This window comes from Engraulis encrasicolus, chromosome 10 (assembly GCF_034702125.1).
Source record: "Engraulis encrasicolus isolate BLACKSEA-1 chromosome 10, IST_EnEncr_1.0, whole genome shotgun sequence".
Classification (NCBI taxonomy): Eukaryota; Metazoa; Chordata; class Actinopteri; order Clupeiformes; family Engraulidae; genus Engraulis; species Engraulis encrasicolus.
The window spans coordinates 32664397-32691807 of NC_085866.1; the positions used below are offsets into that span (position 1 = coordinate 32664397).

General features: G+C 42.6%; 1 protein-coding gene across 1 annotated transcript; it reads left to right on the plus strand.

Annotated features, from left to right (window-relative positions):
• The first annotated feature begins 1162 nt into the window (after positions 1-1162).
• spata2 (spermatogenesis associated 2) lies at positions 1163-23111 on the plus strand. The gene is made up of 2 exons (XM_063208661.1): positions 1163-1828; positions 18754-23111. The coding sequence occupies exons 1-2, from the start codon at positions 1385-1387 to the stop codon at positions 20305-20307; spliced, it is 1998 nt and encodes a 665-aa protein (XP_063064731.1). The 5' UTR covers positions 1163-1384; the 3' UTR covers positions 20308-23111.
• Positions 23112-27411: the final 4300 nt, after the last annotated feature.

Consider the following 27411-nt stretch of genomic DNA (forward strand, 5'->3'; position numbering starts at 1 on the left):
GGATGGATGGAAGGGATACGGTAGAGGTTGTGGGAGGAGAGGGATGCTCGCCTCACACATACATCCCATCCCACACAGAGCACGTCCATTGCTAGTGATGATGTGGGTGTTTCACCATCCCCTAGTCTCTGCAGTCTTGGAGGCACAGAAACACCCATATACACAGCAACACATATACACACATAAGAATAGACTACCGGTAAGCATATATGTAAGGCAGGGGTATGCACTAGGCATATATGTACGTCAGAATGAATGGTCGTGAAGGGGATATGGGTGGTGTGAAATTAGAGGAGTTGATTTGGTTCTGTGTGCTGTCATGAGTCACAGCATCACCTGCATAATTAAGCCTGTATGGCAAGCTGGAGAAGTATTTGCAGAAATTCAATTGCAGGCATAAAGAAAGATCGGCTGCCTACAGGAGTGTGTGTGTGTGTGTGTGTGTGTGTGTGTGTGTGTGTGTGTGTGTGTGTGTGTGTGTGTGTGTGTGTGTGTGTGTGAGAGAAAAAGTGAGTGAGTGAGGTGAGAGAGAGAGAAGAAAGAGCGTTTCTGTCTGCAGTTGGTTGTGAATGAAAGTGAGTGTCATTCAGCTCTAATGCTCCTCTTGTTGTGCTGCTGGCGTAATCGGAGAACTCCTGCATGCAGGAGAGAGTGTATGTCAGCCTGTGACTGTGTTTGTTTGCAGTTGGTTGTGAATGAAAGTGAACATTGTGCAGATGTTTAATGCATTTTCTTGTTGTGCTGTTGTCACAGTTTCAGAGTTTCTGTTCTCCATCTGTGGAGCTGCCCCTTGGCACGTCCCCGTTGACCTTCAACTTGAACTCTATGCGCGTGTGTGGGTGTGCCCCTGACGAAGACGACAAAGTGCACGCAAAAAAAGCAGAGGCCCCCGACGCCCTCCTATCCCACGAGTGTTTAATTGATTTTCAGTCTGTGGCTTCTAAATTGTGCCCTGGCATGCCCGCTGGCAGAAGAACACACTGCGGCCACACTCTTGGCTCTCCAAAATAAGAACAAACTCTACACGTCTGTAATGGCTACCAGGGCTAAATAGGAAGTCGTTTACATTTGTTCACCATGTGTGCATGAGTAGACGGCGATGCTGCCCCATTGCTGAGACTACTTCACTCCCCCCCTCCCCTCCCTAATTCCTGCTCCCCCCCCCTGGTCCTGGGACCACCAAGCTGGACATCTGCCTACCCCTTGGCCAATCCCCCCGGATTAAGTCGCCACGCTGCACCCCATTCCTACCTTTTTTTTCTTCCAGCGCAGGAGATCCCCAAGATGGCCAGGGGAGCCTGAGAAAGTCCTCTGTTTGTGGGGGAGTGCAGGGTGATGCGAGAGGGAGAGGCGCAGGCACAGGCTAGGCCGCCTATCGCTCCCCATGGATGCCAAGCTGCGCGAGGACCTGTTTAGGAGGTACGTGGTGTCGCTGGAGAGGCGTCTAGAGGAGGGCGAGGCTGGCACCAACAACACCGGCGGGAGGGATGGCGGTGGCGGCAGCAATGGCAGCGGGCACGGCGTGGGGGGCAGTAGCACCAGGGCTGACCGGCATCATCATCATCACCATCATCCGATATCGCTGATGAAGCACAGCAGCAGCGAGGAGGCCATCATCTCCACGGCGACGGCTCTGCTGGGGGCCTACCAGGCCGAGCCGGGCCAGCGCTTCCGGCTGCTGCGCTTCTACGAGGTGGCGGAGAACGCGCTGCGCTCGCCAGTGCACGCCTCCAGCCTGCGCGCCCTGGAGGCCGCCTTCGCCACCCTGGAGACCGTCTGCACCAACCTGCTGCTCTTCCCCTGGAAGAAGGAGTTCCGCTGCATCAAGGTGAGAGCTGCGGCACAGTGGTCTTTCAGGGTTCGTACGGTCATGGAAAACCTGGAAAAGTTATGGAATGTGATTTATGTAGTTTTCCAGGCCTGAAATACTCCTGGAAAAAGGTGCAGCCTGGAATTTTACAGCTTTCATTTCTAATAACAGACGCATAGGTCCTTTTACATTACATTACATTATATTGCATTTGGCAGACGCTTTATAACCAAAGCGACTTTCAAAAGAGGACATATTCAAGCCAACATCACAAGCAAATACAATGTGCACAGGAGATATACAGAACAACAAGTGCAGTTGCAGAGGGGTTAGTTTTTTATTTTTTATTTTATTTTTTTTATTTTTTTATTAAAGAGTAAATAACGAGTACACACACACAAACTAACTAAACTAAACATCATGTCAGGAGTCTGCCCTGGGGCAAGGCCAGTTCAAGCATTAGTCTAGTAGATTCTCTCGAAAGAGGAAGGTCTTCAGTTGTTTCTTGAAGGCTGCAAGAGATGTGCTTAGTCTTGCTGCCTCTGGGAGACCGTTCCACCACTTGGGTACCACAACGGAGAACAATCTTGACTGGGAGTACCTAGAGCGACTGGATGGCAGAGCCAGACGGCTTGTGCTGGATGAGCGCAGTTCTCTTCCAGTAACATAGGGCGTTAGTAGGTCCTTCAGATAAGCTGGGGCCGTTCCTGTGATGGTTTTGTAGGTCCTTTGTAGGTCCTTTAAAACATGTTAATTTTGTCCAATTTATATATACATATATATATAAAACAAATCCGTGCGCGGTGATTTGATTACATATTGCAGAGATTATTGATCCGCGTTTTGCCCTCTGCGGCCACTGTACATTAGGGATGCACCAATACTGGTATCGGTATCGGCACCCGATACTGCTCAATATACTCGTACTCGTACTCGTCAAGCACTTGCCGATACCAGGAACGATACTGCTATTAGACAAAACAATGCAAAATCTTGTCACATTCTGTGGACTTGAAAGCAGCATGGGAAAACAGTGCCACCTCATACATTTACTAACATTTAAATCTACATGGAAATGGACAATAAAAATATCACAGGTGGACAAAAACAAGGCCATGACCTTATTTTCATTGTATTTTGGTGGTAAAAGATATCAGTATCGGTACTCGGTATCGGCAAGTACTCACATTAATGTAATTGTAATTGTATCGGTTTTCAAAAAAGTGGTATCGATGCATCCCTACTGTACATGTGTCGCGTGCGATACTGTAGTAGTCGCTACAGTTCTGAGGTAAATTAAAACCTGACAGCGTTTAAGGTCTTCCACCTCAGTTCGGATTGAGTGACTATGCATCAAAAGAAAGTACACAATGCCGGGAAAGTGCGTTTTTAATAATGTCTGGCTTCATGCCGACAAGTACAAGTCGTGGTTGGAGAGGATAGAGGATCCTAGTAAAGCAAAATGTGTTTTGTGCAGCAAAGTTTTCGACATTGCTAATATGGGAGAAGCTGCTTTGACTAGCCACGCATATCTGGTAAGCGTGGCATATCTGGTAAGCGTGAAACATGATGAACCCACATATCATGGATGAATCTTGATGAACATTTCCTATGAAAAGGCAATTCTATGTGGTTAGGCCTGGGTATTGATTGACAATTTTCGGTTCCGGTTCCGGTTCCGGTTCCTTCGTTTCGGTTCCGGTACCAGAACGGTTCCATTTTCGGTTCCTAGAAACCCTGAATTAAACCTGCAGTTACCCAAAGTGGCCAGTAGATGGCGTAACGGGTCTGTAAATCATGAGTTTCCCTGCCTGCCACAAGGCGGAGCTCCTCGTGACTTAAGCAGTGGCGGGTTAAAGGCATTTAATTCTATACAGCATTCATGATTAATTGCATGCTGCAAGTTGTCCTCTCGGCATGGCTTGGCAAGTATAATAAACGGTTTTGATACTGATAAATGTACTCATGTCTGATTAAAATTGTTCTGCTGTACGGTGCAACTTCACTTCTGGTAGCCTACCAATCCTATGTCAAGCGTGCCTGACATGATTTTTTAATGTAGCCTACGCTACCCAGTCTGTCGACAGCTGGGGCTTTTCTACTAGGTACTGCAGAACTGTTCTAACACAACTAGGCTTCATAAATATCCATGAAACTTGACGGGGGCTCGATGGTGCTGTCTCACACGCATTTCCATACAGGGACTAGAACTGGGCCGTAGGCTATGATCAGCTGCTGCAAGTAGCCGCGACAACACTGTGCTTTCACGTCATGGTGAATCTAAGCTAAAGAGTCCTAATCTAAACAATATATAGGCCTAAATATATATATAACCAGCGATCGCCTTCTCCTACAGACATGTGTTAGGGCTTGTTCGAAAGCTGCGAATCTTAGCTTTTTACAGTTTTTTACGGCACATTTTTATGTTCTTTCATTCAAAAGTTATTGAACTGTAAGCGGCCGCTGTTGCAAGTGAAAAAATAGCGCTTTCCAACCATTTTTTTAATCTCGTCATTTTTTTCCTAACAGCCAGCGATCTCCTTAACAGACCTACAGACATGTGTTAGGGCTTGTTCGAAAGCTGCGAATCTTAGCTTTTTACAGTTTTTTACGGCACGTTTTTATGTTCTTTCATTCAAAAGTTATTGAACTGTAAGCGGCCGCTGTTGCAAGTGAAAAAATAGCGCTTTCCAACCATTTTTTTATCTCGTCATTTTTTTCCTAACAGCCAGCGATCTCCTTAACCTAGACATACAGACATGTGTTAGGGCTTGTTCGAAAGCTGAGATTCTTAGCTTTTTACAGTTTTTTACGGAACGTTTTTATGTTCTTTCATTCAAAAGTTATTGAACTGTAAGCGGCCGCTGTTGCAAGTGAAAAAATAGCGCTTTCCAACCATGTTTTTTATCTCGTCATTTTTTTCCTAACAGCCAGTGATCTCCTTAACCTAGACCTACAGACATGTGTTAGGGCTTGTTCGAAAGCTGAGATTCTTAGCTTTTTACAGTTTTTTACGGAACGTTTTTATGTTCTTTCAATCCACAGTTATTTAACCTTAAGCGGCCGCTACTTCAAGTAAACAATGGCGTTATTATCCAGCCGGATAGAGAGGAAATCTTTTTTGTCGCTGTGTTCTTTGTTCCCTCGAATTAAACCGACGGTCTAAATTGCGTCCCCAACACAAGACCAGTTCTTTCTAAGTTAGCTCTTTTCATGGAAAAACATGTTTCCAAGGAGTCAGAGACATCTTCCTGAAGAGTCGAGGTCATGGTTGAGGTTGACGGTGCCGTTGTAAAGATGCTGCAACTCCGCACGCAATTCGAATGCAAGAGCAGGTGTTTAAACAGGTTGGATGTAGGCTATTGCCATTCTTGCATGATAGCCTGATGATAGCCTATTAGTTTATCACAGATATTGCAGCGCGCTCCTTCCTTATCTACTTTCCTGAAATATAGCCACGCTTTCGACGGCATGTTTTTGTTTCTCAATAGTACAATCAGCTGGTTGAATATCAGCTGTCTTATCAATCGTTTAAATGAGGTGCGAAACGGGAAGAGGAGGAGCGTGGTCAGTTTGTGACACTTGTGATTGGCTGAAATGGCCGCGTGCTTAAACACACATTTGATGGCTCTGACAGTCAGACTTCAGGAACCGAAACGTGGAACCGACAGACAAGGCACGTTTCGATTCCAAGTAGAACCTTAGCTTTTAATTCGGTTCCATCAAAGAATTGAATTTCGGTACCCAGTCCTATATGTGGTGCTATTTTTGTAGGCTACCATAGTTCTCAAATTCTTAAATGTATTGAATCATTTCAACTGTGTGAGCAGCTGCACTCCTGTGAATGCTGTTTGTGTTTTGCCATACCATTGCATTAGCTAAATCACATAGAACTATCATGGGCAGACAAGATACATTGCTACATGTTTGAACAAATGTAGGAGCGAAATACATGGCATATGACACAAACTGCAGAAACAAAATACCTTCTAGGTTGCATTTGGACTTTAATTCAATGAAAATATTCACACAATGTCATATAAATCCGTTTTCCGCTTTCTCGCTTTCCGTGGCTCTTCAGTAATTTTTGGCTTCTGTTCCACTGTTTACCTACTCGCGAGTCAAGCTCAACACGGAGCTAGAAATCAATGTTGCCAGGTGTAGAACGAGAAATAAGCGGCTGGTGTCCTGGAAACAATAGCCCAAAACCGCTACTTTATGCAGCGCTACCACAGCCCTTGTAGCCCCTCTTCCTTGAATAATCTGTGGCACTTCTTGGACTGAACAGCAGTGCCCCCTGGTGGAGAGGAGTATTACAAAGTGTTGGCTTGGCTCTGACACTATTTTATGTAATGCTGCATCTTCTCTTAATTAGGATTAAGGGAAATATAAACTATAAATTATAAAAGTATGAATATAAACTATAAATTATAAAATATATTATTGAAATTAGGGATGCACTATGTCAAAAATTTCGGCCGATACCGATATCCGATTATGATATTGCGGTTTTGGCCGATGAGCCAACTTGGGTATAGTTACTTTTGAAAGTAATTAGTTACGTTACTGCGTTAGTATCAATTAAAAGTAATCCGTTACGTTACTACGTTACCCATTAATAAAAATAACGCGTTAGAGTACTCCTGCGTTACCAACAAAATGCCTGTGGGGAGCGGCGCGCGGGGGGTCCCGAAAGTTGCGCAATATATCTATCGATCTAAAGGAAATCATAGACAATAATTGTAGATGCCCGTTGTTTTGTAACAAGATGCAGAGGTGTGTATTACTGTTACCCAAGAGAGCAGATTCAACCTTCCACCTTTCACTTGTACAGAAGCTAGACAGGTGTTTTTTCCGAAATAAGAAAATGGTCACTCACATGGACCGCGGAAACGGCCGGGCCAGGGGGGCCGTGGCCCGGGTAACTTTTTGAAAAATAAATGAATGAAGGACTTGAAAAATAAATCCAAGTCAAAACCCGTGGACAATATCAAACTTAAACACAACCCTTGCTGTAATAATGCAATAATACACCAATATTTCCTTGACCAATATTAATATTTGACATGCGCGTGAATGTTGCAAAATCTGGAGTTCCAAGCAACAGCGCAGCACTGAAAATCGCGCGGAAGAAGTAGCCGAGGTTGAGTAAGGTCTCACCAAACCGTCCAAAACGGTTAATCATTTAATCATTTCGCTGAGCAGACAGCGATGCAAAGAAGCCAGGTTGCCGCGGGAACATAGGCTACAACAAGCGTTGCCACTTATTCATCTGAAAGCGCGGGTAGGGTCGCATGCGCTTTCACCGACTTCGATCAGCATTGAATGGTGCTTCAGTGCTCCCTGCAGCGTGCCGCGGGAATGTAGAGCACACACGAAAGTTTAACAAAAGCTCTGCTTATTTTTTTTATTGACAATCACCGCTGCCAAAAGAACACACAGCAAGGAATACTGCCAACCATTATCCATCGAAAGGTTTTAATAGTGGATTACCAAGAAAGTTATAGGCCTAGTTATCTTTGCAACCTCCACCAATGTAAGGGGCAGTGTAGGTGAGTCATGCTGATGTGATTATTAAACACTTGGATTTGGTTGTTTTAGTTTTGTTGGCTGTTTGGACATAAGTAAAATCATCCTGGCAACTGATGTATCCGCTCTCTCTCTCTCTCTCTCTCTCTCTCTCTCTCTCTCTCTCGTGCGCGCGCCCAGCTCCGATAAAACAGCAAACATAGCCTATCCCCAATGCACTCATCTGACCAAGCACCACAGAAGGTTCACTTCTTTGTGTTCAGTGTTTCTCATAGCTTAAGTGGGCTACTGGTATAAGCAAGCCCAAACCAACCAGGGGTGTTTTGAGGCCAGATGTTTTTTTTAAATCGAGGTTGAATTTTTTGCCATTGACAGGATTTTTCCACCGACACACAGATGGCACTTTACCAGTATGTTCTTGTCGTCCTTTTCGCTGTGAAACTCAAAGTAATGCGCGTACCTCCACGTATCTAAAGCTGTCTTCTCTGCCATCTTGCCGGGAGTGACATACGTAGCAAACAGGTGCGCGCGCACACACCCACACACACCACACCCACACACAAACAGAACGAGAAGGGGCAGGAGCACAGACAGCAGCGCATCTGACGAAAGGACTTTAATAATTTTCTTTATCGAGGCCGGGACATTCTTAAAGTAACGGAGTACTAACGAGTGCTTAGTTTGGCAAGTAACGAGTTACTAATTACTGAATTAGCAAAACTAACGCGTTAAGTTACTCGTTACTGAAAAAAACCCTTAAGAGTACTCTAACGCGTTATTTGTAACGCGTTACCCCCAACACTGCAAATGACCGATATTAACCGATACCGATGTTTTTCTTTCTTTTTAAAAAAAAAAGAGATGACAATGATGCAAACAAACATAATTTTTGAATGTCGTCTTATTTCCAAAAACACTTTTTAACTCCATGTGATAATTTGATAAAAAATAGAGACAAAATAGAAGACAAACAGTGAAAGTCATCGTCAATTCCATTCTTTTAGAACCGTAACATTTGGGTGATTCTCACGAAGCTAAAAAAATCAATGGCAATGAGGTTTTAATGGTTAAATATGACAGGGATTCTTTTGATAATATACATTACTGTAGAGCCAGACGTGTACTTTCTGGCACACTAGTTCATTTTAAAAAATGTTATTTTTATTTTCCACTTTTTATGCATTTTATAGGCAAATTCTCATTACCGAAATGTGTCCCGACCAAAATTTCTGGTCTTTGAATTAGGTTAAAACATAATAAAAAAATTAAAAATACGTAAATGACACTACAAGAGCGTTGGTCTATGTCTGAAGTTTCATTAAGTGTTCCTTGTTGGCAAATTAAATAATGAACACTAATGAATATTTCAAGAAAAGACCGTGTCCCCAAGTTTTTCTTCTCATTACCGCAATATATTTCAGAGCTACAATTAAAAGCCATCAGAATTTCAATATGAGCTGAAACTACCTACAATTCATGTGTACCAACAGGAGAGTCAAGATGGCTACATGATTAGTCAGCCTTATTGTTTGTGCCTGTAAAATGTCACAATTTGTCTCAAAAATATGCAAATACGACAAAAGTGGTTCTCATTACCGAAATTAGTCAATATTTCAAAATGAAAAAGATTTTTTCATTTTAAACTTGCTTGGTAATAGGGTATTCCTTTTCAGAATTCAACAATGGTCATGAATTAGCTATGTCATAATTACTCAAGTTACAGTTAGCATTATTGTGCTGAGCCATCTCATTACCGCAATACACATTCTCATTACCGCAATGTTTTAAGTACCTTTCGGTAATGAGGATTGTCAATTTCGGTAATGATACTCTATGGTGATTTACATTTAGAATATATTTTCATAACTTATATCCATTTCGCTTTTTATTTATTTACATTTTTAAACATGCAACTGCAACCTTAAATACAAGTTATATTTTTGCAGTATAAATATTGTCACTATGTCACTTAATTACAGTTAAAGCACTTGATGAAAGTGTTAACTTAAGTGACATTGCATCCATTTCGGGTTAAAATATGTAATTGTATTGAATCGATATTCGATATACAATACTGTAAGTAAACAAAGCAAAAGTAAATGCCTAACATATGCAATAGCTCTAATGGGGGTTTGTCTGTAAAAGTGATCATCTCCCTATACATTACATAGGCTAGATTGAGTGGTCATACAGGTGTTGTTCATAGACCATTTTTTCTGTTCTCATCCTTTCTGGCAAATGTTGTGGTGACATTTATATTTTGTCCCACCCTTGGAAGAACAATAATCGACTATGGGCCAGAGACCCTGTTGTGAGAGTTCATTGAGAGTAGCAAGTAACAACTTAATTCTTGCTCATATGCCAATCCATGAATCAATATTCCACCCTCGAAATGTGGTCCTTTGATGCCAAAAAAAAAAATCAAACTGCCTAGTGATGTCACCCAATGCAAAGGCAATGGCAAACAACGAACCCAGCACTCGCAGTGAAGTTGTCAGATTGCGTAGATGGCAAAAAGGGAACAAGTTGGGAGACAAAATCGACTCACTTCAAGTCTATGTGCAGAAATTGACAGATTTTTTTGCTTCCTGTGTTTGGTTGTCATACCCTAGTGGGTTTGAGTATTTATCCTTTTTTACTAACTTGACTTCCTACCAAAATCTTTGTTTTGGATCCAATTTGATCATTGTTAAAGGGTGGCACAAAAGGCTTGGCATTTGAAATAGCAGTGAATAGGCCTTTTTAGCGAATTCAGCGAGAAGTAGTTTTTAGAATATTTCAATCAAAACTAGTAAGAAGAATCATTTGGAGGAATGCTCTAGTTGCCTTTCCCAAATTAGAAACTCCTCATGCATGTTTTTGCAGCCTTTAGGAAGGTTTCAGCCCCCATACTCTGATCCTCTGATCAGGATTTTGCAACGTTTTAATTTTGTTTTTCATGCACCCTATACTAATTATGGGCATGTCTGATATTGTCCTGAAAACCAACACTTTTTCTTTTTCAAAAATGTGAGTGAAGTGAAAGCCCACTTGGGAAACTACAACTCCCATTGTCATGATCCAGCGCTCCACAGCACACACATGAACACTGCACATTGCACACAACAGAATGGCAGTTATGCCTCACTCGCATTTATGCCTCATATAGCGCCCGAACGGGAGCAGTACCATGTTCAGGGTACCTCAGTCATGGAGGAGGATGGGGGAGATCACTGGTTAATTACTCCCTCCACCAACCTGGCGGGTCAGGAATCGGGAGTCTGATGCCCTGACTGCCATTAGTATGCAATGTGCAACTCAAACAGTTAGTGGTGTTCAGTGATATTTCATAACACATAACGTTCATAGTGAATTCCGGCTTTGGTCCGGACAGTATTATGGTGATACTGTACCGAAAATGTACCGAACTGTGACCCTAAAACCAAGGTGTACCGAACCGGCATACCATACAACCTACTCTAGTCATCTCCTGTTCCTTCTACTTCCTACTTCCTAGTTGCCGGTGCGCGCCGAGTCAGAAAAAAAGTCCAGTGCATGACCTCCCACTGCGACATGATTTCCCTTCTCATAACAGATTTAGATTTCTGGTCCACTATAGATTTTTGGCTGGAGAGATCAGTGGTGAGTTGTGATATCATATTCAGGGTGGGGATGAGGAGTGGGATGTATGTGCTTCATTGGGGTCATCAGGTGGCTACCCTCCGGTGTTTTGATGATGGACTAACTATAACTTCAGAGTGCACCCCTTGGCCTTCACCCCTTGTACTATGATGTTACTTTGGTGCCCAGGAGGGGCCTCGCCTATTCACCTACTGCAGGGGTGGGGAGCCTTTTTCATTCGAGGGGCCTCTTCAAATTCATCCGAGGGCCGTAAAAGTTCTTCTCAGAGAGCCGTACTAATAACACAAACTAGGATTTCCCCCTGCACTTTAGGCCTATATTGAAGGCAGCCACCTTTAAAACAGACTCCACCTTCTCTAGTTCCCCTGAATATAACTTAATTGTATTGCAAATGTATTTTCCTTTACAAAATGTGTCATATTTCATGTGAAGCTGCATAACATTAAATATCGGGGGCCTGATTAAATGGCCTCAAGGGCCACAAACGGCCCTCGAGACAGGTTCCCCACCCCTGACCTATGGTCTTTTATGGTCTTTGGCTGGGTTAAGTCTTGAATCCCAATATCCTTCAGCAGCTTAATGAATGGTTTTATATAGAATATACCGGTATTTATCATCTTATTAGGTGTCATTTGATTAGTTCTGCCCTGGAGGCTCTGTCGTTGTGCTAATAATAATAACAAATAACACATAATTTACTAATATTTGGCTTTAGTTCAATTTAAGGTAAGCGTACCCATTAAGCCCATGTACCCTTTAAGCCCACTTTCAATTTAAAGAAAGGGAAAATGTGAATTTTGTTGTTCATCACCCTATCCAATTAAAGGGTTTAGTAACTGACAACATGTTTTTTATTGCAAACAAATCACATTTTTTATCGTCGAGTTATTCCCGTCCAAGTGAATCCAGTCTCAGGACTACTGACAAGAAGTTGCCTCAAAACTTTGCTGTTTTGGGACATGTCAGAAATCATAGAATATCAGCTAGTTTAAGTCAAATGTTTTGAAAATACTTTCATATTTAGTGAACTAAGAGGTAAATGTAATGATTTATATATATATATATACATGCAGTGTTTTACTAAATTATAGCATTTCCCTTCAAATGGAAAGATGTGTTTTATGAGCGAGCACACGCCGATATTTTCTTGATACAACCACACACCATCTTTATCTTACTCTACCGTAAGACTTAAGGTGGTTAGGTATGAATTCTAAGCATATTCCAGTTTGTTTGGCATTGGTCTTTAAAGAAATGCATCATGAAATGTTTTTTGGAGTTGATTATTTCCATAAAATAGCTTTTTGTATAGGCGGGCTTAATGGGTACAAGATGGGCTTAAATGGTACACCCCATTGAAATGCATGCAAGTTTGCATGCATGCTTATGAAAAATGCCTTTGAGGGACATAAAAAGTGCTGTACAATCCCAAATTCTTGGTTTAAAAGGCGTAATGTAATGAACTAACAATAATCAATAAAAGATACATTTCTCTGTTTGGATGAAGAATTTTATGAAGTATATGAAGTAAAAGATGCCGTAATATTTAATTAGGTTTTATGCACTATTTTTTTGAGCAAATCTTACATTTTTGGTCTGAAACCATTTATGCCATGTAGGCTCCACTGTTTAAACTCAATTCACACACCTCACCAGGTATTTTGATAGAGAAATAACTATATGAGCTTATTTGGAACACAAGTGGGCTTAAATGGTACCAATGGTACCATTTAAGCCCATTCAGACTTTTCACTTTTCTCGTAAAAAATCTTTATATTGTACTTTGAAATATCCATCAACTCAGTGACAAACATTGAGAAGAGAGGTAAATCTTACTATTTAACAAAATATTTCACAAAAAAATTATGTGAAGATGATTGAAAAATAAAGAAATTTAGATTTTGGTGGGCTTAATGGGTACGCTTACCTTATTTCTCCTTATTCTAATTACCGAAAACTCATTCTCATTACCGAAACATATCCCTCATTACCGAAATGAGCACTTAATTGTAAAAAAAAAGTACTAAAGGAAAACTGTATTCATGTATATTTTTTATGAACACAGTACCTTTCATGTTTCTTCCACTTCAGTATATTTTTGGACCGAAATTGTAGGTTTTCACTGATGTATTCTAAAATTAAAGAGGAAAACAAATGATCCTATTGCGGTAATGAGGTAAAATGGTAAAATTCTTAAACTACAATAATAAGAAAAAAAACTTTTTTGAGTGTTTTATGTAGCCCCTAGTACAACTATCAATATTCAATGAACACAACTGCTAGAACAATTAAGTGTCCTAATACATATCATGAAAGAAAAAAATTGCGGTAATGAGCATTTTAGCAGACATGGACCTATAACACGTTAAAAAATGTGTTTTAAAAAGTTGTCAGTTAAGTTGATATTATTGTGCTTAGTAACTGTACACTTTGATGTAACTGATTCAAAAAGAAATTCAACCAAAAAAGCATTTTGAAAAAATGGTTGTCAAAACACCTTTGTTGCACGTTTCGTGAGAATCACCCATATAAAAAAAACATCGGCGTTAACATCGGCCCAGTTTTACCCATCAGACCGATGTCCGATGTGTTGAATATCGGCCGATATCGGCCGATACCGATACATCTGGCCGATACATCGTGCATCCCTAATTGAAATGAAAAAGTGATTAAAAAGAGGTTACTTTAAATTCATGATTTTATCTCAATTTTAAATTTAATGCCAGTCTTCTTCAGAAACATTGAGATTTCGCCGCTTATCAAAAAGAAAAAAACGTGCAGAAAACCGTAATATCAATTCTCATCAATAAAACCGTGTTACGCATTTTTTCCAAAACCGCCCAGCCCTATAATACTACAAGTAAGCTTATAACAGCAGCTTATAAGCCTGTGGTAAAACATAGTCTATAGTATAAATATATAGTTACATATTTATAGTCTATGTACAGGCCTAATATGTAATATGCCCCCACCCTGCGCGTGCGTACGATTGGTCATTGTTTTTTGGTCCTGGAAATTCAGTAAAAGGTTTTGTTAAAGTCATGGGAAAAAAATGGTGAAAAAGTGTACGAACCCTGTTTCTAATATCCTACCTCTCCTGTTCCCTTGTGCTTGTGGCCTCGCGATGATGTCGCAAGTTATTTCTTTTCTCCACGGAGATGGGGCGTCAGCGAAGCGCAAGGCCACAAGCACAGGGCAATGTGTTTTGTGAATGAGAAGAGATTCACAAATTGAACAGTCCTTATTGGGTTTTCAAATCAGTCATCAAAGTAAGACAATCAAGTACAAATGTATTGTCAGTTTTCAGCATTATGCCTGATGATAATTTTTTTTTTTCATCTCCAAAGCCAGCTAGAGTGGTGCCAGTGTCGATATTCGCATTCGTTACACTTGAAATTAGAGTGCTTATTGTTGAAAAGCCCACGTTCGTGCAGCATTGTTAATGTTACCAGGTGTAACATGGATGAACCTAGTGATGTCCATGTTGTTGCCACAGTTCACTTAGAAAAAGCAAGTTTTACACAGTGTACATTGTGGACCAACTTTTTGGTTCTTGAACGCTCTTATTTTCAGCATCAACGCGTCAGTTGGTTTAAGGTTAGGTATGCAGGGTGGCTGCGGGTCCTTAAAAAATCTTAAAGTCTTACATTTCAATTATCGCTAAATAAGGCCTTGAAAAGTCTTATTTTGTCTTAAATTTTCAACCCATATGTCTTAAATTTGTGGAGCTTAATTTAGGGAGGAATAATTATGTCAGCCATGTGATGAACTTTGCGACGGAAATCGGGAGTTGTAGCCATGTAGTGTAATTTAGAACGCATTATTGAATTTTATTTAGTGTAAAGTTTCATTGTGTATAGTTTTGTTTTCAAACGGCTACATTAATGTAAATAACAAATTGTTTTTTGTCCTTCATTTGAACCTGTGTATGATCTTGCGAGTTGGTCCTAATTTCATTTGGAAAATTGGTATTGAAAAGTCTTAAAATGTCTTAATTTTGACTTGCTAAAACCTGTAAACGCCGCGAGTTGGTCTTAATTTTATTTGGAAAATGGTATTGAAAAGTCTTAAAATGTCTTAATTTTGACTTGGTCAAACCTGTAGACACCCTGGGTATGGGATCTGACGCTGGTATGGTTCTTGCTGCCAATTATTAAACCAAAGACATTGGTAAAGGTAGAGACGAATCAAGCCTATACTTTTGCGGGATCCATGTGATATGGGAACAAATGTGGCCTTCATTTTCTCGGCAATCCCGAGATCCCCACCTTAACCTCAGGACGCACCTGTGACGCCATGTCAGGTGGGGATTTTTTGACGTTGATCTCGTGCTGAAGTAGCAAAGCCTGCGATACCCTAGTACTAGGGGTCGACCGATACAGGTTTTTTTAATGGCCGATGCAATACCGTTTTTTTTTCCATCACCCTTGGCCGATACCCGATTTCCGATACCCGATATTTGGGGCCGATATGAGTAAAAAAAAGGTTAAAAAATGACAAATGTTATTCCAGGTCTCAAGTTAAAAATAAACATTCCTTTAACATTATCAAATTGAGGTAGAACTTGTAACATTTAAACACCCACTCTAACAATCAAGTAATGTCTAACAATCAAGTAATACAAAAATAAAGTGTCTTGATGCTTTTAAAAATACCCGAATGACATGAAATAAATAAATATTGCGTATCGGCCAAAACCACACGTGTATCGGCCGATACCGATACACTTAAAAGTTGTAAATATCGGCCCTTCTATCCTTACCTAGTACACATAATGTTGTGCAATTTGCGTCATGGCCATGGCTGCATGTGCTTCTACTGAAACGACAAACTTCAAGATGTACCTTTAAAATCATTTTTGGCAGTGCATGCACTGTTGTATGATGTGTTTGGCATTACAATCGCATTGTAGTTCAAGATATTTTTATATATATTTTAAGACAAACAAGTCAGCAAACATGAGCAAACAAGTCCCTGAGTATTTAATTTCACCGAATTTGTAGCAACAAACAATACCAACATGAATAGGCTCATGGCACAGTGATTGGCTCTGGCGCATTGTTCAAAGGTAGTGGCACCAGCACGTTCAGCCAGAAACCAGAATTGTCGTCAGTAGTGTCGTCAGTGGCAGGATTCTTTTCGAGAATTTTAGTTCTGTAGATAATGGTAGCGCACATCTTATGCAAGCTGCCACCAAACGCCACTGAAAGAGGAGGAGGGGACAACGGCCCATTAGTGTCCAGCTACTTTATTTAATTTTTTTGTGTTTTCCAGTAGTATACGCACACATTCCACTAGACACTCAGTCGAGGAAAGATTTTTGTTACCTGCGTACAGAACTGCTGCTGGACAAAGAACACTGCACTATAGAGGAATGCTGGCATGGAACTCCCTGCCCAATTTCTTGATTAAGGAAAACATTGACAAGAGCTTCAAAACTAAATTAAAACTGTTTTTGTTTATACAAAATACATGATTTATTTTTGGTTTCTTATTGGATGTACTTTACTTTATTAACTTGCTCTGATGTAGGCCTACTTTCTCCGTTTGTGTTTTATTTCACCCTCTATTTATAGGGTAAAGGCAGTATTAATAGGACCAACGTAACCTATGAGTGACAGGTTCTCATTTCCTCTTGAGTTTGTTTTGTTTTGTTTTGTGTGTCTTGTGTTTTTGTATCATTTGTAAAAAAGAAAAGAGAAAAAATTGAAATAATGTATGGATTTGTTTTGACCGCAGGAAGAACAGTGCTTCTATAAGGAGAAAACTGATGTGTTGTCAATAAAGCAATCAATCAATCAACTTCACCGAATTTAGCCCTATGTTTGTAGCAACAAACAATACCAACATGAATAGGCTCATGGCACAGTGATTGGCTCTGGCGCATTGTTCAAAGGTAGTGGCACCAGCACGTTCAGCCAGAAACCAGAATTGTCGTCAGTAGTGTCGTCAGTGGCAGGATTCTTTTCGAGAAAATGAAGGCAGCATTAGGTTAGGAGATGTTTAGGAGACTTAAAGTTGAGAATAATTGGAGTTCCCCTTAGTTCTGTAGATGGTGGTAGCGCACATCTTATGCAAGCTGCCACCAAACGCCACTGAAAGAGGAGGAGGGGACAACGGCCCATTAGGAGACTGAACTTGAGCACACTGCAAAGATCTTCTAGTAGAGTAAAGCTGGGCTTACACTGTGCGACTTTTGCCCCGATTTTGTCCCGATTTGGCACTCGCACGACTTTTTGAGAGTCGGGCCGATTTCTTGCTCAATCGCAGGTCAATCGTGAGTCTTGCATCGTGCACAGTACATGGTGTAACGACAAGCGATTTCGCCTCACGATCGTGCAATCGCAGGGTCGCAAGAAAATCAAAACGGTTTGAAATTCTGGTCGTGGCTCGTACGTAAATCGCACAGTTAAAGCAGTGCTAAGACCCGATTGACACTTCACATGCACAAATGAATAGGACCGTGCGATTCGCTGTTGAGTGCGACCTCGTCTCCACCTCAGGTGCGCATGTTCCCTCCTCTGCAGACCGGGGAAACATGCCTGTCGCGTCGTAAGGTGGAAGCATTTCGCTCCCATCCAACCTGTCGGCTCGTGTAGTGTGAGGACGTGAGTCGTGAGTTGTGAACAGTGAAATTCCATCGTGCTGTGTGAGCAGAAGCTTAAGACCCACGAGTGAAAATATCGCACAGTATGTGCCCGGCTTAAGATACCCCAAACCCCTCACCTACCCAATGCAAAGGAGTGTGCTCATGTTTGGTCTCCTAAGAGGGTGTTGTCCCCTCCTTCTTCTTCTCTTGTAGTGATAGGCGACTGCTTGCAGACGTTGTGCGCTACTGCCAGCTTCAGCGAAGTATTGCATTATTCGCAACCTAAAGTATCCAAAGGTCTCCTAAAAGGTCGTTCACCTGACATCACATGGACCTAGGAAAAGTATGGGGCTTGATGTATCTAACTTTAACTAGAAGATGTTTGCTTATGTTTGCATTAGGTAGGCAGGGTTTGTTTCATCTTACTCTACTAGAAAATCGTTGCTTTAACTGCTAACCAACAACGCCAGGGGTGTCTCAAATTAATGAAAGGTCAAGGAAGGAAAGTGGATATTAAAACCTGTTTTCTCTTTTTTGGTAGTTTGACCTTTGCGAGTCTAATTTTGGTTGAAGTATTTCCTGACAGGGCGTCTTAATGAAGTCAATGAAGAAAGCAATGAGGATGTTGAAATGGAAATCTTTGCTCTTCTTGGTTGTTTGCCCTTTTTTAGGTCAAGTGTGGTTGAAATATGTCAAAACATGTTAGTAAAAACTTTTTGCAATGCTTTAATTGCAACAACGTCATATTAAATAAAGCGCCATGGTAGAAAAACGATGTGCAGTAACTACATGAAACTGTTCAAACTGAAGTTTTCATGCTGGCGAGTTGTTTGTGGAATGGGGCTGTGCCATTGTACTTTCCTAATAGGAAGCAAGAGACTTAGTGACGCGACAAAGGAAGTGAAATGAAGAGGATTTTCCGCCTCATTTTTGGAAAATGTTATTGCTTTTGGGCTTTGTAGGCCAGGTCACTAGTGTGATGGGAGGAAAACAAAGTGGATTACTACAGAAAGGGAAAAAAGAATAAAATACCTTTTTGACTTCCTTTTTTTCTTTTTGTCTGCTGTTTGTCTCGAACACTTGTTTTGACTTGATTGCAGTTAACATGTTTACGACGCATTTGAACTTGAACACCACCTTGCCTTTGAGTTTGTGTCTTGTGACTTAACGCTGTGTGTGCCCTGTTGTCCCCGGTGTGTTGCAGACGTTCACGGGGCCGTACGTGTACCAGCTGCAGTCGGCCATGTGCGAGCAGGACCTGCGCTGGCTGTTACGCTCCATGGGCTACACTCGCAGCGAGCAGGAGACTCAGTACACGGTGGCGCGCGAGGCCCCGCCGGCCAGCTCCCAGCACCTGCGTCAGCTGGCCTTCGAGCTGCTGCTGGCCCAGGCCGAGTGCCGCCTCCTGGCCGAGGTGGTGGCCCTGTCCCGGGGCGCTGCCAACGAGCTGGAGGCCCTGGAGCTGCGCAAGGCCAGCCGGGAGGACGCGGCCGGCTGCGCGGAGGCCCTCCGACGACGGGATTCCCTCACCCCCATCGACCTGTCCCGGCTATCCCTTAGACCAATTGAGACGGTAGAGCGGGCCGCCACTCCACACCACCACATCCACCACCACCACCAGCTGCGTCGGTCCAGCCGGCCGTCCAAGTCAGTGGATGTGACGGACAGCGCAGGCCACTGGCACCCGGCGGGTAGCAAGCCGGTGCTGCGCACCTCGCTCAGCCTGCGCAAGGAGCCGCTCTTCGTCGACGCCGAGGAGGAAGAGGCGCGCGACGAGATCCTGACGCGGTCCAACGTGGTGCCCACCGCCACGCTCTTCTCGCTGGCCTCCACGCCCTCCTACAGCCCCTCCTCCTCCTCCTCCTCCATCACCGCCTCTGTCGTGGCCTCCGCGGCCGACTTCTTCCCCATCCAGTCGCCTCCTCCGCCGTCGGAGCCCTCCTACTCCTCCTACCACCTGTCGTCTCTGGACGAGGTGGATCTGTACACGGAGAGGGGCGGGGGTCGGCAGACGCCGTCCTCGGCCTCGTCCTCCAGGCCGCCCAGCCGGGAGCCACGTGACGGCTGGCTGCTGAAGGCGCACGGCGGGGCCAAGTGCCAGGGCTGCGGCCTGGGCTGCTCGGTGCTCAGCTCCTGCCAACACTGTGACACGGTGCTGTGCTCCTCGTGCCTGGCGTGCGAGCCCACGCCCTGCTGTGGCTACCAGGACTACCCCATCCCCAACCACAAGGCTACCACCACGGTGCCGCCCCAGCTCTCGCGCCCGCTCGACGGCTATCTTCCCGCTAAGGAGAAGTTGTCCGTCTACTCCAATGCGCACACGCACTCTCACCCGCACATGCACACGCACCCTCACGCTCACCACGTGTTGCCCCTCACCCACGCGCACATGCACCCGCACCCTCACCCGCACCCGCTCTCCCACTCTCACTCGCAGCTCCTGGACAAGCCTCCGCTCGGCAGCACCAAACTCTACCCCAGCAAGCCCGTCGCCATGGTGACGACCTCCGGGGGGCCGGCGGGGGTCAGCGTTGGCGAGCGCCTGAGCAGCATCGGTGGTAGTTCTTCGCGATGCGGCTTCTGCAACAAGCCCGGCGCGGCGCACACCTGCGTCAACTGCTCCAAGGTGTCGTGCGACTCGTGCATGGGCCTGTACGGCGGCGACGCCTGCACGCGCAAGACGCCACACCACAGCTTCCTGCCCAACCACCAGCTCAACTACAAGTCCAGCACCATATCCCACCTGGTCTACCGGTAGAAAACACACTCGCACGCACAACTAACTACACACACAAACACACACACTCCCATTGCACCGACATTTAAAAATAGCGGGTCTTAGAATGCTGAACCACTGGACTGTTGGCATCAACGTCCCCAGAACTTCATCGGACTCTGGAACTGTCTCACTGTTGGTAACGGTACGGAACACTGTTACCAACTGCTATAATCTGGCCTCAATTCAGTGTGTATTAATCTTCACCCTGGACCAGATGGATCAATGATTCAGCTGCCATGTGGGCTTCTGTTTTTTTTTTTCTGTCGCTTGTTTTTCTGTTGTTGTTTTTTTAAATTCCCTTCAATAGCTTGAATTTTTATCAGCCCTGGAATGCACTTGCGCAGTGTTACCCTTATATTTTCTTCTGATCTCACTACCTTGTAGAAGTCCAGGTTTGCAGGCATTTTTCCCTCTTTTCTTGGCACTTTTCTCCTTCTCCCCCCCCCCATCTGCTCTTGCTTTTTTCACGTATTTCCTCTCTCTTTTTGTAAGTTTTATCGCAAACCTGAATCGTGGCCCATGTAAGACAAGCAGCTAAAAGGGGAAAAGAGAACAAACAAACAATAACTAACACATGAACTGCATTAGCTTCAAGCAAAGCACTCTTCACATCCAGCTGTTAGCCTTTTATCAGCACATTAGATGTTTGCAACTGGATACTCACAATATAAGGAAGAAGAACCTTTACAAACTTGATCACGAGAAGAAAAAAAAATCATATGAAAGAGAACAAAAAAAACAGTACACTGGAATCCAATAGTATATATTTTGAATCATTATTGTATAGATCTAATGTTGGGACTGTCGGTTCTGGGTAGCGGGTGGGTGAACCCTGGGTGGGTTCCAATGGGGGTTGGTTTTGGGGCTCTGTGTTTGGGAGGGGCGAGGGTGGGTTTTTGGGATGGATATTGATTAGTTTGTATCAAATGACGTTAGTTAGCCACTTAAAACCGTGTAGTCCTCCAATGAGCAACTCCTGTCTGTCAGTTTACCCTTTTAAAAACAACAGCTACAACAAAAAAAATAGAATGGAAAAGAAATCAGTTCATCTGTATGATGTTCACACAGGCTGCTATGGAGTTCTTGAAGGCAGTTGGGGTTCTCCAGGTGTGTGTGTGTGTGTGTGTGTGTGTGTGTGTGTGTGTGTGTGTGTGTGTGTGTGTGTGTGTGTGTGTGTGTGTGTGTGTGTGTGTTCCTCTCTCACTCAGTCTAACTCCTCAGTGTGAACTCACATTTTTTTCTCCTGCCTATGGCCGTCAGGTGTTTTAAAGACAGCAGGGAGTGGAGGGAGGAAGACTTGAGACCGTGCCCTTCAGAAGCCTCTCAGAGATAAATATTATGAAGTCTTTGCATCTCAATGATGAAGGAAGTTGTTGTTATTCATATTATAATTGTTATTTTTTAACAAATTGAGGAAGTTGTGAGTTGTCTGATTATCCCTGCAAAGACACAAATGCTCTGTGCACATTTTTTGATCTGTGATTACTTTTTTTGTATTTGTGTTGAAATGTTATGGTTGCAATTGTTGGTGTGATAATTGATTTTTTTATTTTATTTTTTATTACACTTAAGTAACACTATCAGCCGTAAGGACACTGATCATAGGAGGGGCTTTTGTCCCATTGTTGACGAATGAGGAAGCTGAGGTTTATTATTATTATTATTATTTTTATTATTATTATTAGCGTGCAAGGCACTCTCTAAGTTCATGTACCGCCCTTGCCATCCCTGCCCCTTGGTCTGACTGTATTGTGGAAAGGGTTAAGAGAATGGATAGAGAATGAATGTTTGGCACTAGCTATGATGGAGACTGCATCCACCACTGTAAAGTCGTGTGATTCTCAAAACCCATCAGGTGTGTTTTGATTACTGGATACATCATCGTCTCATTTTCTTGGTCCTCTTGAATGCTTTCTCTGCACAGTGTTTCGGTGGCTGTGCAGCTCAGACCACGTTGGATATAAGATCCAGTTCAGTTCGCATTGGAGGGTGAGCTGAATTGTGCAGCGTGATATCACTAATTTAATGGCAAAAAGGGTTTAGTATCTTTTTAATTACATTATTGTCTTTTTTATGTTTATGGAGAGTTCAGACTTTAAATCACCAGTCGACTTCCAGTGAGTAGTGAGCCTGTTGTTAATGTGTGCCAAATGATCAGTAGATAAACTATTATTCTGCAGTTCCCTGTTTTTGACACCAGGGGTCTCCCTTACATTAGGTTGTCACTCATGCCAGCCGTCTGAAATTGCATCGTCTAGGATGCACCAAAATCCTCAGTCCTTTTTCCTCCCAATGCTGTGTCAACCTTTTTTATCAGGTGAAAAAAGTGACAATGGTGTTTTCTGTTTAGAGCCAGGCATGCACTCTAAATGCGAACCCCGAAAACCTCCCTACTTTTATCTGCTCATCCCTGCCTCTCTCGCAATGTTGATAGCTGTTCTCTCTCCACACGCATACGATACGCACACCACACACACACACACACACACCACCCATGACACATGACACACGCACTTCCTCCACCTTCTTCTTCCCTCATGTTAACCCCACAGAGGAGCACCAAGCACTATCTGGGTGATTGTGTGAACGGTGTTAAGCCGCCTTCCCAATTGTTACTGTACACATGCTCTGATCACTGGACAAAGGGAACCAAGGGAAGGAGCCAGCCAAAATTGTTTGTTGGACAAAGTATATAAATATATAAATATATATAAATATAAATGAGTTATAAAGCGATGATTTTATAAATAATTTCAAGAATAAAATTCAAAAAAAAAGTTTAAGAGGTGTTTTTCGTTCATAACCAGATTGAAGATGTTGAATGCTTATGTGAAGTTTATTTTTTGTGGTGCTGGATTCCTGAATATATAGGGCCGTGTAGGGACACATTTACTTTTTCCATTTATAGCATTACCATGAATAATTTCTCGTCCATAGCGTATATTTATATATTACATTAATGGAGAGCCATGCATTATACATTATTTCCGTATGTCATCAAATGCATACCATATTGCAACTCCGACATCTGTTTAGCAAACACTTAGAGATCATCACTGGGACCTGGATTATTTATGAGACTGTTGGCTGCACTCTTAATTTGTTGCTGAGAAAGTTTGTAATGTGGCTGATGCCAAAATGATGGACAGTAATAGGCCACATCCAGTTCATACTGTATGATGTGTGTTGTGTGTGTTGTCAAACACCAGGGGGAGACAAACGCCTATTAAAGCCTGATTTTAGAGAGCCACTGACCAGAGTGCTGCTTCTCCATCCGAGTTGTACAACAGTTAGTGATTCATGCATTAGGCAACATAAAAGGGTCCATTTAATTTGTATGTAAATGCACTCTCCTATAATTTGAATAGCCTACTTGTGTGGGAGTGTGTGTGTATGTGTTACATTTGTCAATGGATCTGAACGTTCAATGGCTTCAAGCAGTGGGCAAAATAATAACGTATGCTATGGCTTACAGCCAGTCCCCAGTGAATGTTTGCGCTCTCATTGGTAAACTCTGCAGGCCCAGCGGGGCAGATTGAAAGCGTACGGACGGAGAACGATGAAGACCCCTTCCCACCAATCAGAGAGCATTCATGTTGATGCTGCAGAGATGGCAGCAATAACCGACCATGTAACTGACTTATCATACAAGCGCTGAATGCAATGTCCCCAGGGACTCTCTGCTGGATACTGTGGAAGCCCTCAGAGGTCCTCATCTGTGGAAGCCCTCAGAGGTGCAGTGTTTCCCAACCAGGGGTACGTGTACCACTAGGGGTACACGAGCACACTGCAGGGGGTACTTGGAAAACTGTTATTATTATAATAAATATACACGTATGGAGCAGTCACATCAGGACAGAGAAAGCGATATAGAAAATGAATTAGGGGGTACTCGTGGCACAACTAAGAAGCTTAAGGGGTGCGCCAGACAAAAAAGGTTGGGAAACACTGAGCTAGTGTGACAGAAATGAGTGCACCCCTCACATTTCTGCAGATCTGTAAGTATATATTTTCATCGGAAAACATTTAAGAAATTTCACTTTGACACACTTACCAGTAGCCAGCGTATAACATGTACTGCCACTTCAATTTATCGTTCACTCAAAATAATTTGAAATACAGCCATGAATGTCTCAAAATGTATCTCACAAAAGTGAGAGCACCATGTTAAATCCCATAGAGAGAATCGTGATCTGCTTCGGTAGTCACATGACATTGCATGCTTCTTATGGTGAAATTCAGCTGGCCAATATTGACATTATTCAGGCAGCCCCAAAACATGTCAGTCCCACTACCATGCTTGATTTTACAGACCAGTAACTATTCTTTGTCCAATCACTTTTTTACCACCATACATGCCTGACATCATCTAAAGCAGATTTGTTTATCTTGGTGTCATCAGACCACCCAACATAGTTCTAACAACCCATGATTTTACTCAGTTTGTCTCCAATGGGGTCAAGATAAACAAATTTGCTTTAGATCTGTGGTTCTCAACCCTTTTTGAACGCCCCCTTGAAATTAACATTAGCCTCCCATTGCCCCATATGCCTCATCATAAGCCTGCCAACGCCCCCCTTAGTATTGAAAAATAAAATTGACAAATGCCCCCCAATGGGAATTAAGCCCCGCCCCCACTCAGCTGTATCCTTCCCAACAACACCCAAGGGGTTCCAAACGCCCCCTGGGGGACTGTAGCGCCCCCGTTGAGAAGCACTGCTTTAGATGGTGTCAATTACGTATAGTGGTAGAAAGTGATTAATACAAAGGAAAGTGTCTGGTCTGTAAAATCAAGCATGCTAGTGGGACTTTGGGACTGAATGAATGCCATAAACATTGGAAAGCTGAATTTCACCTAAATAGAATAAGCATGTCAACATATACTGTGACTACTGATATTCTATACATGGGTTCTAAATTTTGTTTATAAACTGACTGCGTGAACCTAGCTGCGCACAACTCAACCTCTGATTGTTGGAAACCGCTGTCGGTCAAAAAAAAATAGCTCACGTGGTTGACTGCCAGAGTCTTGCCCCTCCTCATAACATGGTGTTGATAAACACTGAAAACCCATGTATAGGATTTCAGTCAAATCTCACACACATTTATTTTAACCAGGTGCAGACTCAACATTTTAAAGTTCAATGTAAGGCACAGGGATGAAACGCACACTGATTAGCTCACTTTTAATTTTGAGACGGGCTCACTTCTCAGACACTTTCTAAGACATTTTAACTGGCGTGTACTCACTTTTTGGGGTACATGTTACATTAATGGCTGTATTTACATTTTTTTTTGAGTGAGCAACAAATTGTAGTTGTGTAAGTTGTAAACAGGTTACTATTCATTGTGTCAAAGTGAAATTTCTTTAATGTTGTCCTCTGAAAAGATATAGGCCTACCTACAAATTTGCAGAAATGTGAGGGGTGTACTCACTTTTGTGACATACTGTATCAATATGTGTGTTTGCAGGCCGTACGTGTTTGGAAAACACATAGTTACCCTTCGTACACTTTTTTTCTTTTTTATTAATATTTCTGAATGCAAGAAAGACGTAAAACAACATCAAATAACAGAGATTTACAATCCCAACCTCATTCCTGACCAACACATATTTTCTTGACACAGGAGCCATTACACAGAATGTCTTTTAGGATATCTCTCCCCCAAAAGTAGCCTAGTTTATAGTCTTGTTTTTAAAACATAGTTCGGGAGGAGCCGTGGAGTTATTGACAGATCACTTACCTTCTGAAATGGAAGGATTATTTTACCTCCTCCTGCTTTATCAGAGATTATATCCTTCCTTCCTGCTCATTTTTACCTGTCATGCAGGAGGGCTAGAAGCTAGGAACATGCCGTTTTCACTTAAAGAAAGCTGAGATTGTCAGCTTTTATACAAGACATGTAGTGTGTCTTCAGGTCTAACACAAAAATGTCAGTGGCTGTTCGAACAAATATATTTTTGAATGGGAATCAATGGCACCAATCCCAGGTGACCCACCGGCAGCGGTAGATCACCACCAGCAGCGGTAGATCAAAGAGATTTCGAGAATGTGATGTCAACTGCAACCCAGGAATAGATACTTGACTCTGTGTCTCTTCCTTGGACTATGCAAAGTGAATTTTGCGCATTGACACTTTGGACTCTTTTTCCAGTTTCTGATCTTACTCAGTCCTGTCATCCTTCAATTATCGCCATCATCAAGATCATCCTTTCTCTACCTCCCACACCATCACCACCTATTAATGTTATTAGAAGCCTCATCATCTCCGTCATCGTGATCACCATCACTTGGTTGACAGCTTGTAAAAGACATCTGTGATGTGAAGAATGCAGAGAAGTGGGTATTGTAATTGAGAGGGCCATCATCAAAGCAAATATGATTAGAATTGATTGACTTCGTTTAGGCAATAATAAACAGTGATCAGCGAAATGGATTCATTAGCTACAGTCTAAGGCCACATTTTCCAAATGGCCTTCTTTTGCCTGTCCAATTCAACCAGGTGATCATTCAACCAGCCAATCACCTGGCTGCATTGCACAGGTAAAACAAGGTCATTTGGAAAATGTGGCCCTAGATTGTAACTAATGACTCCATTTTGTCCATCACTGATAGTGAGGATATTTCACAAGATGACCCCATTTTTCTTTACCCTTCTTAAATGTTATACTCCTACTCTTCCTCTTTTTTCTCCTCTGTGTTCTGCATCTCAATGCAAGCATCCCATTCTTTTCCTTAAACCCCAGTGGAAGAAGTTTTCATGTGAAAGTGTAATAACGGTGTGTCAAGGACTGTGTGTTTGTGTGTGAGGAGTCAAGGGCAAGGATGCATCAAGTGCAGTTGTGGTGTACAACCCGTGTAACCCTTAACCCTTCTGTTATCCTTGGGGTCTATTTGACCCCATTCAATGTTTAACGTCTGAAAAATACATGAAGTACATAATTCTTTTGCTTCATCTTTGATGACTTTTCCTAAATATATGGGGTCAATGTGAAAAAAGTAAAATTTCCACAAAAATGTTTTCCTTAAGTGCTGTACACGTTTTGGTTACATCTGTGTTCCTTGGTCAATTTGACCCCAA